This window comes from Morone saxatilis, unplaced genomic scaffold, assembly GCF_004916995.1.
Source record: "Morone saxatilis isolate NCDOM2014 unplaced genomic scaffold, NCSU_SB_2.0 Contig0, whole genome shotgun sequence".
Classification (NCBI taxonomy): domain Eukaryota; kingdom Metazoa; phylum Chordata; class Actinopteri; family Moronidae; genus Morone; species Morone saxatilis.
Window position 1 is genome coordinate 20243955 of NW_023339650.1, and position 12506 is coordinate 20256460.

General features: G+C 38.5%; 2 protein-coding genes across 2 annotated transcripts in view; one reads left to right on the plus strand and one right to left on the minus strand.

Annotated features, from left to right (window-relative positions):
- LOC118343569 (coagulation factor XIII A chain-like) overlaps positions 1–8541 on the plus strand; it is a 10131-nt gene extending 1590 nt beyond the window's left edge. Inside the window, exons 2-18 of the mRNA XM_035682463.1 lie at positions 1961–1995; positions 2140–2236; positions 2324–2500; positions 3668–3916; positions 4299–4417; positions 4502–4609; positions 4697–4871; positions 5212–5350; positions 5831–5934; positions 6287–6375; positions 6572–6725; positions 6793–6902; positions 7270–7435; positions 7548–7702; positions 7807–7943; positions 8083–8188; positions 8453–8541. Coding sequence (XP_035538356.1) covers positions 1961–1995; positions 2140–2236; positions 2324–2500; positions 3668–3916; positions 4299–4417; positions 4502–4609; positions 4697–4871; positions 5212–5350; positions 5831–5934; positions 6287–6375; positions 6572–6725; positions 6793–6902; positions 7270–7435; positions 7548–7702; positions 7807–7943; positions 8083–8188; positions 8453–8488 — 2156 coding nt within the window. The 3' untranslated portion in view covers positions 8489–8541. The remainder of the gene's footprint in view (positions 1–1960; positions 1996–2139; positions 2237–2323; positions 2501–3667; positions 3917–4298; positions 4418–4501; positions 4610–4696; positions 4872–5211; positions 5351–5830; positions 5935–6286; positions 6376–6571; positions 6726–6792; positions 6903–7269; positions 7436–7547; positions 7703–7806; positions 7944–8082; positions 8189–8452) is intronic.
- Positions 1–12506, minus strand: part of nrn1a (neuritin 1a) — a 27626-nt gene that overhangs the window by 12604 nt on the left and 2516 nt on the right. The window lies entirely within an intron of this gene.

The window sequence follows — 12506 nt, forward strand, 5'->3', positions numbered from 1 at the left end:
AAGTGTGCATTTCAGCCTGTGTGTGTGTGTGTGTGTATAAAAAAAAAGAGTGAAAAAAACAATTTCCCCCTAGGGGATCAATAAAGTATATCTTCTTCTTCTTCTTCTTCTTTAAAGATGGTTAAAAGACAAAAGTGACATAGTCACCTCTTAAGTCAGCTAATGTTATACATCAATTGCTGTCACATATATTTAATGGACTGTCTCCAGAGGATCATCAGAGGGTTTTTACAGCGGTCATCAGTAGCAGGTCGAGCCGATCGGGTCGAGGTCACACACACTTCCTGTTGTGAGTGAAAAGAGGAAGCAGTGTGTGGATATAAACCGAAGCTGATCGGATCTCCAAAGTCTTGACAGACGAACCTCCTCCATCATCTGAGCGGTGAGTCAAACACACTTAATACTTAAAGTCTGTATATTGATTTTATTTGTAATCTGAAATTTACTAATAAATCAATTTATTTGTTCTATTAGGAATTCTAAGCAGATTATTTCATAACATTTACCAATAATTCTTATAAAACATGTAAAATATATAAATGCATACAGACTAAATATTAAATTGTATGTCGGTGGTTCACAACCTTTTTAACCTCATATTGTATTTATGAGTTAAACGCAGCTCAAACAGTGCCGTTCAGGTGATTTCATTTAATATGTTTATTTATAGTCTGAAAGACAGAAAACTGTTCAGTGCTTCAGTGTTTTTAAATGGTAAAGAAAACTCATCATTTGATTTGAAGGCAACTGTCTTGATTAAATTTGGGAATTTTAAGCAACTCTTACGTTTTAAATAAACTAATAATGATTAATGATCATTTTTTTTTCTTCAAGTCTGTAAGTTTTTTGGGGAAAACAATTGTTAAAAGTAATATTTAAAAAAAACTACATTTTTAATTGCACCCAAATAATTTCTCAACAGAAGATTATACGTACATCTGCAAAACTTATTTTAAGTTTATTTAAAAGCTTAAAAAAGTTTGACTTCAAACTTCAACATTTAGTGAAGTTTTCTCAACTTTTAATTTAAAAAACATAATTCCTAAAATAATTTCACTAGAATAAGTTTTTAAAACTTATTTGCAATTTATTAAAAAGATGCCGTTGTGTGTCACAATGTTGTTGCACTCTATTGTTCCTCTTTGTATTATTTTATATTATATATAGTGTATATTATAAAACATATAATCTTATATTCAGCAGAGTTACATTATTTAATCTGGTTGTTTGTATTTTTATAATATTCTTGAATATTTCTATAATCAAATATTATTAATAATATTATTATAAAATTTACCATTTCAACTCAATTGACTTCATAAGTGTTTTTAAAATGTTAATGTTTTTACAAAAAATCTTTTATTGAGGTAATTTAATATAACTTAAATAATAATAAAATTAAATAGTCGCAATAATTTAATTTAATTTTCCCTTTAATGAGTTTTCTAAAAACAAAATTGAAATACAATTAATGTGCATTGTCCCTGGTAAATAAATAAATAATAAATAAATGAATAAATAATTCAGCATATATTTCTGCCACCTATTAAGTCACTGGTTCCCAACATTTTCCCCTTTTTTGTCACTGAGTAAACTTATTTCATGTATATGTGATATTATATTTAATGTATAACAATAACAGTAGAGAACAACTGATAAACTGAACAAAGAACCCAAAATAACTTTTGAGCAGATTATTTCCTATTAATTATATTAATAGTTAATTAATATTGATCACAAACGAGTTTTCCTGATTGTTTTAGGGAACTTTGTGTGTATTTTTTACATTTCTTTAACAACCATTCAGACTTAATAGGATTCTAGGTGATAAATTCAGCATTTTAAATCGGGAACCACAAATATTCCTCTAGATCCGGATGTTAGAAGGTGTAAATATTTCTTCTCTCTCTGTCCAGCAACCACAGTGTAACCTCTGACTTATCCATCATCATGTTCAAAGAATCAAACATCTACAAAGGGCGCTACAGCGAGCCGGTGGGTAACAAAAACATTCCTCTGATTTCTCCTTTATCACAAACTCTTTTTATCTGTTTCTACATTATATAACAGCTCAGAGAGGCTAACAACACTAGTAAATACCCACATACAGAGGTTTTAATGTATTTTAATGATCTATAGGTGCCGACTACCAACCTTCACAACAATGAAGATGATTTCCCAGAATTTGAGCCTTTTGATGAAGAGGCCATGCCAAGAGCATATGCACCTGTGGGCAGTAAGATTGGTTTAATTTATTACTTTATTTACCAAACACTTTCAGATTAGAGATCAATAACGTAAAAACGTGGCGCTCTCTCCTCAGCGGCTCTGTTGGTGCAGCGTGTCGACATGTGTCAGCAGTTAAACAAACCAAACCACTACACCACCACCTACGACATCCAAAACCTGGTGGTCCGCCGTGGGCAGGAGTTCGTCGTGCGAGTCACCTTCAACCGCCCGCTGGCCCAAGGAGACGACTTCCAGCTCGAGTTCCTGATTGGTGAGTTTGAATCCTGATCTCACATCCTATTGGTCGGGATTCTGAGAGTTTCTGCCGGGAGAGTTTAACTTCAAGGTTAGGGTTAGGTCTCCATTACCTTTTTTTTGGAAACAAAATAAATTATCTAATAATTATTAAAGTTAATTTACTTTTCTTCTTTAGAAAAACTTGAATCTGTAAGTTTTGGAAACCAAAAAATCTTGTTTTATTGTCATTAAAGAGGTCCTCCACCTGAAGCTGTTTTATTTAACTGTAAACTGAATTATAGGAATGATGAAACACATCAATGCTGCTGGTAATATTCACATTATCTATATAATGTATGAAAGTCTTGTGGGTTGAAAATGTCTCAACTCGCCGTCTACTGTTGTAAATCAGCCTGAACCTTGTGAGTCCAGTGCTGACACAGAGTGGACAACACAGCCGCTAGCTCAGCTACAAACAGGTAGCTCACAGAAACCTTTACAGAGAGCGTGAATGTGCTTCTAGTGACTGTAAAAGCTGCAGCGTACTCTGAGAGCAGCTGCTCATTAGATCATTAAATCATTAGCTCTGTTAGCTCATTAGCTCAGAGGGAGGAGTTAGCAGAACACTGCAGCTTCTTTAGGTTTGCTCAGTGAAACTGAAAGAAGAAGCTATAGAGGCCCCAGTTACTGTAATGTGTATTGATATTGTCATCCAGTTGCCCAAAACAATAAGAAGATTATTAATAATTAATCAGCAGCGTTTCCTACAGTCGAAAGGAAGCTACTGTAATTAATAATCTCTTCTTTTTTCTCACTCTGGTCTCATTTAATTAATTTTTTTTCCAGTAAACTGGGACAACTGGGGTGTGTGGTTTCTGTTACGGAGCACGCCCAGTGGCCGCCGCTAGGCCCCACCTGAGACCAACAGTTAAAGCTCCCTCGTTAACCAATTAGCTGATGAAAAGATGTTTGTCTACCAAACAATTAGACGACTGTCATTATTAGGCGGCGTCACATTCATTCAGCTGGCTAATTAGCTCACACACTCCCCATGGCCATCTAATGGTCATTAGATAAACACACACACAAACACACACAGCTGCTGTCTGACAGATGTTCACTCGCTCAGATTTGTAATTAACATTATTACATTATTAACTTTTTATTTTCATGTTTCATTTTCCTCCTCTTCCTCCTCCAGGTTCAGACCCCACTCCCAGTAAGGGCACTCTGGTGGCGGTGACTTTCGGTTCCCGTCGTGGCGGTCCGTGGTCTGGCCGGATCGTGGAGACTAAGGGTGAATTGGTGCTGCTGGGCGTCACACCGACCGCCGACGCCATCGTGGGGAAGTTTCGTACCTACGTGGCCATTGTTACGGGCGGCGGCATTCAGCGAACCAGCAGGGACGCCAACACCGACCTGTACCTGCTGTTCAACGCCTGGTGTCCACGTACGAACTCCTCTATTGACCTTTCACTGCTATCTAATCTCATGTATATTTAATTCCTTATTATTATTAATATTTAAGTTACGGTATAAGCAGCAGCTGTTCATTTAAACTGATTTCACCAGACTCCCTTTTGAGAGTTGCTGAGTAAGGAGAAACCTTGCGAAAATGGTAAATTTGTTGTTTGTTTCGATGTTTTTACACCGCGTATTGAAAACCTTTTCATTTGAAACATTTTCAACTCGCATCATTGTGTAACGGGCATCACAAAACTCTTCAGCTTGACTCTCGATGTGATCTTATCGAGTGAACAATGTGCTTCTAGGTTAATGTTTCAGAGACTTTTAATGACCTCCTTGTTTCTTGTGTCTGCGTCTCTTTGCAGAAGACGCTGTGTTTCTTGCTGATGAAGCGGCACGCAGGGAGTACGTCATGAGCGACTACGGCGTGATCTTTGAGGGTACAGTTGCAGATATGTCAAAGCGCAACTGGATGTATGGACAGGTACACAAAAATACACAAATACTGAAACGCAGCACAAGGAATCATAACGAATGGACTCATTACTAACGGTAAATGTCCCTGCAGTTTGAGCGTGGGATCTTGGACGCCTGTATTTACATCCTGGATGCGTCTCGGATGCCGATCTACAACCGAGGCAACATCGTCCAACTGGTCAGGATGGGATCTGCTATGGTGAGAATACGGACGTTAAAAATCTGCTGTGAAATTAACATCTCAGTCTCAGAGGGTCACTGACCTTTGACCTCCCTCTTCCCTAAGATTAACTCTCAGGACGACAACGGCGTGTTGGTTGGGAACTGGAGCGAAGACTTCTCCATGGGCACGGCGCCGACAGCTTGGACGGGGAGCGTCAAAATCCTGCTGCAGTACGCCAACACCGGAGTCCCCATTGGCTTTGGCCAGTGCTGGGTGTTTGCTGGAGTCTTCAACACCTGTAAGAGTGTTAGCGTGGTGAAGGCGGGTGTCAGGTCAGGGCTTCTAGAAAGACACAGAAAACAACTACAGAGATGTAAAGTGACATTAAAATGACCACAAGAAGATGCAAATCTTATGAAAAGTAACAAGCACAGCTGCTAAATAAATTTAGTGGAGTAAAAGGTTCAATATGAATGGTACTCAGTAAGCTTTGCATGAAGGTAATATATTGGTAATAGGATAATAGGTAATAGGATTTAAAGTGTGTTTCTTCAAAGGGCCAGAAAGTGAAACAGCTGAGGGAACGATATGACACAGACTCAAATATTTGATGTTAGTAACTGAAGCATTTCGTGCAGTCCTCCGCTGCCTCGGCATCCCGTCGAGGGTCATCACCAACTACAATTCAGCTCACGACAACACGGGCAACGTGAAGACTGATATCATCCTCAAGATGGACGGCACGCCGGACATAAGCAACACCAGGGACACCATCTGGTTGGTGTTTTTACACCGCGTATTGAAAACCTTTTCATTTGAAACATTTTCAACTCGCATCATTGTGTGATGACACACTGGTCTTTAAGGTGTTTTTTTAGTCATTTTATCTGCTAAAATAACTATTAAATAGGCTATAAATGAATGTAAAAACATTGAGTATTATGTCCTAATACAGAGTGGCTGACTTCAGTGTCCTGCTAAAAGACAGCAAATAGATAAATGTTTCACCTGGACTTCAAGTCTAAGTTTAAGTGATGGAAGATCTCAAATAAAAGTAAAAGTAACAGTAATAATATAGTGTGGAGGATAAATAAAACCTTATAATAACACATCATACATTACTAACTAACTACTAAATGAACTGTAGTGGAGTAAAACAACTCTATATTGAAATATATTACAATTACAAATATTACAAAACAATATTATTAATCAGTAAAAACTGTAGAACCAGTGTTTGTTTGTCTCGCTCTGCAGGAACTACCACTGCTGGAACGAGGTGTTCACCGTGCGCCCTGACCTGCCGGCCGGCCTCTCGGGGTGGCAGGCGGTGGACGCCACGCCCCAGGAGACCAGTGACGGTAGGAGAGACAGCCAGACGGACAGACAGACAGACAGACAGATCAGTATGGTACAGGCGGGGTCGGGGTATCGTTGGATAATCAGGAATTTGTCATTTCAAACTAAACAACTAAAAACAGATGTGTTTTTGGTGTCAAATTAAAAAAAGGTGGATGTTGTGCTTTTATTTCAAAATATTACACCGCTTCCCGTCTGTCCTCTTTTTTGATTTCTCATATTTTCTCATAAAAAGGGGAATAAAGATTAAAGGAACACCAACAACATACCGTACATCTGTTTAAAGTTAGTTACGGATTATCCAGTGATTCCCAGACCGGGTTGACAGATACTAACGTGTGTCTGGTTTTTCAGGATATTTTCGCTGTGGTCCGGCCTCGGTCACCACCATCAAGGAGGGTCTGCTGTGCCACCCGTTTGACTCTAGATTTATCTTCGCTGAGGTTTGGTTCAACGATTTTTAAAAAGACAAACACAGGTTGAGGAAGGACTCAGATCTTAGTAGCAATAACACACACCTTCTAGAAACAATCCAAATATTCTTCAATATAGTAAAGTACAAAGATAAGTTAAAAAATCTGCCAGTGGGGTAAACTAGAATTCTTACAGCTAGTATAAATACTCTGAACGTCCCTGCAGGTGAACAGTGACATGGTCTTCTACAAGCGGGATCGCTATGGGACTCTGACTCCATATCGGGTGGATAAGACTTATGTTGGAAAGGCTATTTACACCCAGGCTATAGGCAGCACAGCACCTCTGGACATCACGCACACCTACAAGTACCCTGAAGGTAACACACAAACACACACACACACAGCAGTAACCCGAATGTGTACTGAACTGGTTTCTGTCTCCAGGTAGCGCAGAAGACAACAGGACTATGGCTCGGGCGGAGGACTACGGCTGTGAGAGGGATCACTCTGAGCTACCTGACGCCCAGCTGACTGTCGCCATCACGGCTGAACTGGTGACACATCTGTCCACACATCTGTCTCTCAACAACTAACCAGCCATGAAAGCGCTCACAATAACCAGTTCCAACCAGTAGAGGGCGCTCACTGTAGCTCAATAGAATTAAAATACATAACACCAGTAAATACACTTTATTTAGATTTTGACACACAAAACATGTGAAGAGGTTATAAAATATGACATTTGTAACAGTATTAACACATTTATACAAATAACCTGCAAAAAAGACATAATTACAACTTTTAAATCCTTAAAAAGTCATCTACTAATTTTACAAAAATTAAACAACCTGTGAATATTCAAATGTTTTCTTTTCATTCTCTTCGGGATAATCTTTAAGTATTTGTATTTTTCCTGTCCAGGTCAGTCTGGGTCAGGATGTGAACCTGGCAGTGGATTTCCAGAACCAGACTGAACACTCCACCACGGTCAAAGCTCACCTGACCGGCTCCGTCATCTTCTACACCGGAGTCATATCCAAAAGCTTCAGAGATCAGGACTTCACTGTCACCGTGGCGGCCAATTACAGTGAGCAACATCAGCGTGAACGGGTCGTTTGCAGGGTTAGGGTCCCCACAAATATAGTAACACAAGGATCTGTGTGTGTGTGTGTGTGTGTGTGTGGGTGTGTGTGTTGCAGCCGAGCGTGTGAAGTTTAAGATCCCCGCTCAGGAGTACATGCCTTACCTGGGCTCTCAGCTCTCCCTGCAGTTCATTGTGACTGGAAAGGCTGACGACCAATCAGTGTCCGTCATCAAAGTGATAAAAATGCAGACCCCTAGCCTCACCCTCACGGTAAAACACACACACACACAATAAAAAGCATCTGTACGGACCGTAATGTTCACAGCCATTTACTGCAACTCGTTGTTGTTGTTGTTGTTGTTGTTGTTCTGTAGGTGAGGGGCCGGCCTCAGGTGCAGCAGGAGATGACGGTGACCGTTTCCTTCACCAACCCCTTCAACTTCCCCCTGCAGGGCGTTAACCTGGCCATGGAGGGATCCGGACTCATAACCCACAGGACACGCTACTACAGGTACACACACACACACACACACACACACACACACCTGTCTGATGTGTGGAAGCCCAATGTGACAGGAAAGGAAGGGATTATATTATTATCTTCAGAAGCTTTCTCATTATTTGATCAAAGTCATTATTTTGTGTTTCAGGGTCATTGATCCTCTGGCGTCGATCTCCTGGAAGGAGTCGTTCTTCCCTCGGCTGGTTGGACCCCGTCAGATCGTTGCGGTGCTGGACAGCAGCTACCTCCGCCAGGTAACTTCCTCTATGCTAATATGTAATAAGTATATACGAACATTAGTATATATTTGATAAACTAACTGTAAGCAGCTCAAAGAACAGCTACTAATCCTGCTAAATGTGAGCAAAACGTCCACAAATAGGATAGAAATGTAAACACGTAGCGTCTGCAGTTGTTTGTTAAAAGGCTTAATGCAACATCCTAAAACTGTTGAGTACATTATTGATTGTGTGAACATGAGAACCGGTAGTTTTATTATTTTATTGATCCTGTTTCAGGTGTGGGGAAAGGCTGACATCGTCATCAGCGCCTGAGATGATTGGTCCACAGAGATGTGACCCCACCCCCTTTCCATTTACGCCACGCTTCCACCAATCACACAGTGGGCGGAGCCAACTAACGGCACAAACAACTTCTTTGATTAATTGTTTTCTTTTTTAATTTTGTTTACACAAATTCCGTTTGTTTAGTTTAGAGAGGAACCTGAAGGGTCAAAGGTCGCAGTGTGGTCAGACAGGAGAATAAAGAACTTATTAAGATATTAAAATCTCCCAAAACTGGAAACAGAAATAATAACACACAAACAGCAGTTTAAAGTTTGGCTGTAATCATGTAAACTTGGCCAGAAGTATATGGACACACATATATTCCAGTCATATGCAACTGCGTCCACATACTAAGTTACTTTAGTTTTTTAATTGAACACAAATAATGAAACACAACATTTACAGACTTTTAACAATCAGAACAAATAATCAAAGAGCAAACAGGCAACATAAAACATCTGGTTCCAGTTGTTTTAGATTTTAATTCAAATTAAACTTTGGCAGTAATCATGTAAACTTGGCCAAAAGTGCGTGGACATCCATACGTAGGAACCTAATGTGATTGCAGTGGTTGGCGTCCACATACTTTTGTCCATTAACAAATTAAACCTCCTAAAATGAATCTAATCAGAACAAATGAAGGATTTTCTTTCTCCATCAGTTCAATCAGTGTCAGAATGAGTCTGTATGAAATATGAATGGATCAATAAACAGCGATCAGGAGCTGACAGTCACATCCTGGATATTAAATCTTTTAAGATGAAATGTGTAATTATGTCTTTGCTTTGTGGCTTTAATATCTTTATTAATGAACCTTTGAATAACAATAAAAGCATATTGAAAACCACTGAATGTGTCATTGATTATTGATTACTTTGATCAGAATATTTTAATTATTAAAACTTAATGTGGAAGATACTTGAGTAGAAATACTCCATTTCAAGTATAAATGATTATATAATTATTATGTTTTTATCTTTAATGATTACAGGTAAATAAATATCTTCCTATCCTCCACCACAGGGGGCAGTGTAGAGTTATTATTATATATTTGTATTATTTATTATACTAATATTAAATTATTATTAATGAACATAAACGTGAATCTCCTCGAAGTAGAAAACATTTTATACAATATGTCAGATTTCAGAAGCTGCTGATACAGTGTGTATGTAGAATATTGATTCATTATTATTATTATTATTCTGTCAACAATACTGTATTGATTATTGATTACACTCATCGACTGTAGCAGACATATATTTATTCTAATGTGCTCAGACTCTATTTATATTTATATTATTATATATTGTTGTTAGTTATTATAATATAATACATATTTTAACGTTCTTATTATTTTTATTATTTCTATTTCTTTAATGTTGTGTGAGCACCTTGACCATCAATAATTAATCATTAATCTTAATAATAATAAAAGAAGAATATTTCCGCAGTAAATGTGATTTATTGGTTATTATGAATCAATAATGATTCAATATAGTTTGTGTTTCCTCCCAGAATGCAACAGGAGAACCTGGACAGAACCACAGGATCCTCTGAGCTGTGTGTTTGTGTAGGGAAAAGGTCAAAGGTCAGTCACACAGTCTGTGGTTCTCAACCTGAGGGTCGGGACCTCCACTAGGGGTCGCCAAAGCCTCACAGGGGGACCGAGAGGCCTTCTGGACTGGAAGAACTTCAAGTTGTCCACAACAGGCCGATAACTCAGCGTTTGATTCATTTCTGAGAAAGAAACTGAATGAAGGTGTTTTTAAGGTTTATATATAAGTTGTATTGACAGAGCTTCAGTCTCTGATCAACAGCCTCGTCATCACAAACCAATCAGCTGATTGATCAATAAACAGTCAATCTGTCAGAACAGAACAATATTAAGTCTGCAGATTTTATGGTGAAAAACTGTCAAACTATCAAAGTAAAAGACCGTGAACTCTCTATTGAAATAGGTTAAATACAGTTTCTGTGACTCTTATTGAAGCAGCATTTTAAATGAATTTATACAGAATAAAGTTTTATATTATTTATTACGGTAAAGTTCTGACAACCTCAGCGGACAGATGACAGGTCTCCTTTACTAGCCTGGTGTCTCTATTAGAGGCCTGTTCCAAATAAAGGCAGTTCACACTGTAAAAAATGTTGGTAGATTTTACTGTAACAATAAAACCTTTTTATCTCTACAGCACTTTCAAATAATTTAGAAAGAATAAAGTCATTTTATTACATTACAGACTGTAAATCCGTCATATTCTCACACAAAAACCTTTTTCATGTGGCAAAAATGTTTTTTTATGATAAAAACTTTATCTTTAATTTATATGCTAAAATATGGAATTTAATCACTTAACTGTAATCACAGTAATAGAATTACAATCACTGTATTTATAAGTAAGCCTGCAGTTGTTTCTTTTGATGGTAAAAACGTTTGTTTATACGGTAAAATACAGAATAAAACTCAATAATATCCTTTAACTGTAACAGTAGATTGTAAGTAAGAGTAACAGTATTTATCATGGTATATATATATATATATATATATGTATATATATATGTATATATATTACAGTGTAGTGATTGAATCTAATAAAAGAATAAATAAACATTTAAATGAAGTGAGATTCTTCCTTTCTTGTGACTTGCTGCAAAACCCCCAAAACGTCGCACTCCCTTGAAAAATCTGCGTGTAATTGTTTTTTTAATTCTTTTTATATACATTTTATTTTTTATTTTTATATTCTTTTTGGATTTTTTTATCATTCATATTGTTTCTTCTTTGTTTTAAAACTGAAATCTACAACAAGAAGGCAGACTGTTTCCATTTAGCTACCTAAATGGATGGCTCAATTAGTCTCATTTGGACATCTGGTTTTAACCCACCTTGCTGTGTGAAAAAGGTTTTCTAAGTGATATTGATTTACGGAGCAGCAACAAAGGGATACAAAAATTGAATAGGACAAGGGTGATGACCATATGGCAACAGAGGGCGGAGAAGGAGGGGGAGGAGAGGGAGGAGAGAGAGGAGGAGAGGGAGGAAGAGGCGGGGCTTTCTCTTCTTTCCTGCTTTTTTTATCTCCAGAGCGTAAAACAGGCAGGAGCGCAGAGGCGACGGAGAGCGATGAGAGGAGGAAGAGGAGCGAACGCGAGGAGGCAGAGAGAGAAGGAGAGGGCAGGAGGAAGAGAGGGGAGGAGGAGAGTGTTTGGATGTAGCGTGCTGTGTGATGCGGGAATGTGCGGCTCCTCCTCAGCTGCTTCCAACTTTCTGAATCTCATGCTCTCATTTGGGTAGAGGGGACGGCAGAAGAGCTAGGGAGGTACCTGGTCCTCCAATGTCGTCTTGTTCCTCGCGCTCAATAGGTGAGTCCCGCACAAACCCAACACGACCGAACACCTCGTTTTAGTCGTTTTTGCTCTGCTTGTCAGTTGGTCTTTTATTCTTTATTATTTTCAATGGAAAATAATTTGCTTTTTATTTTTCTGAACCAGCAGCAGAAAAGGAAGAAAAGGTATTCATTAATAACGGGTTAATGTTGGTTTATTTTTTGTGGTAGGCTAACATCTGTTTTATGTTGAATATATATAATATTAGTGTTTTAATCTGGTTTATGTGGCTGCCTGTCAATGTTTCCCGCAGCGTAATGAAAGCAGCGCTTCTTTGCGGGGCTACCTTCACATTGTTGTGTGTGTTGTGTGTGTGTGTGTGTGTGCGTTAAGCAGGGGAATCCCCGTCCTCCTCTCCTCCTCACCTCACCTCTCACCCTCCTCCTCCTTCTCTCTGCCCTTCTTCCAACTGGGAACTTTGTTGATTTTTCACCTTCACAAACGAATTTCAGTTTTTTTCGATCAATAAAAACGCTTTTATTTGGTTTCAGTTTCATTTTGCGGTTTTCTGGTGTTTATGAAGGAAAGGCTTTGAATGTCTGCAAACGCGTTAATGGCTCGGATGAACTCCACACATCGGAGCATGTTTTCTTTCGGGTGTCGGTGTGGGATCCGG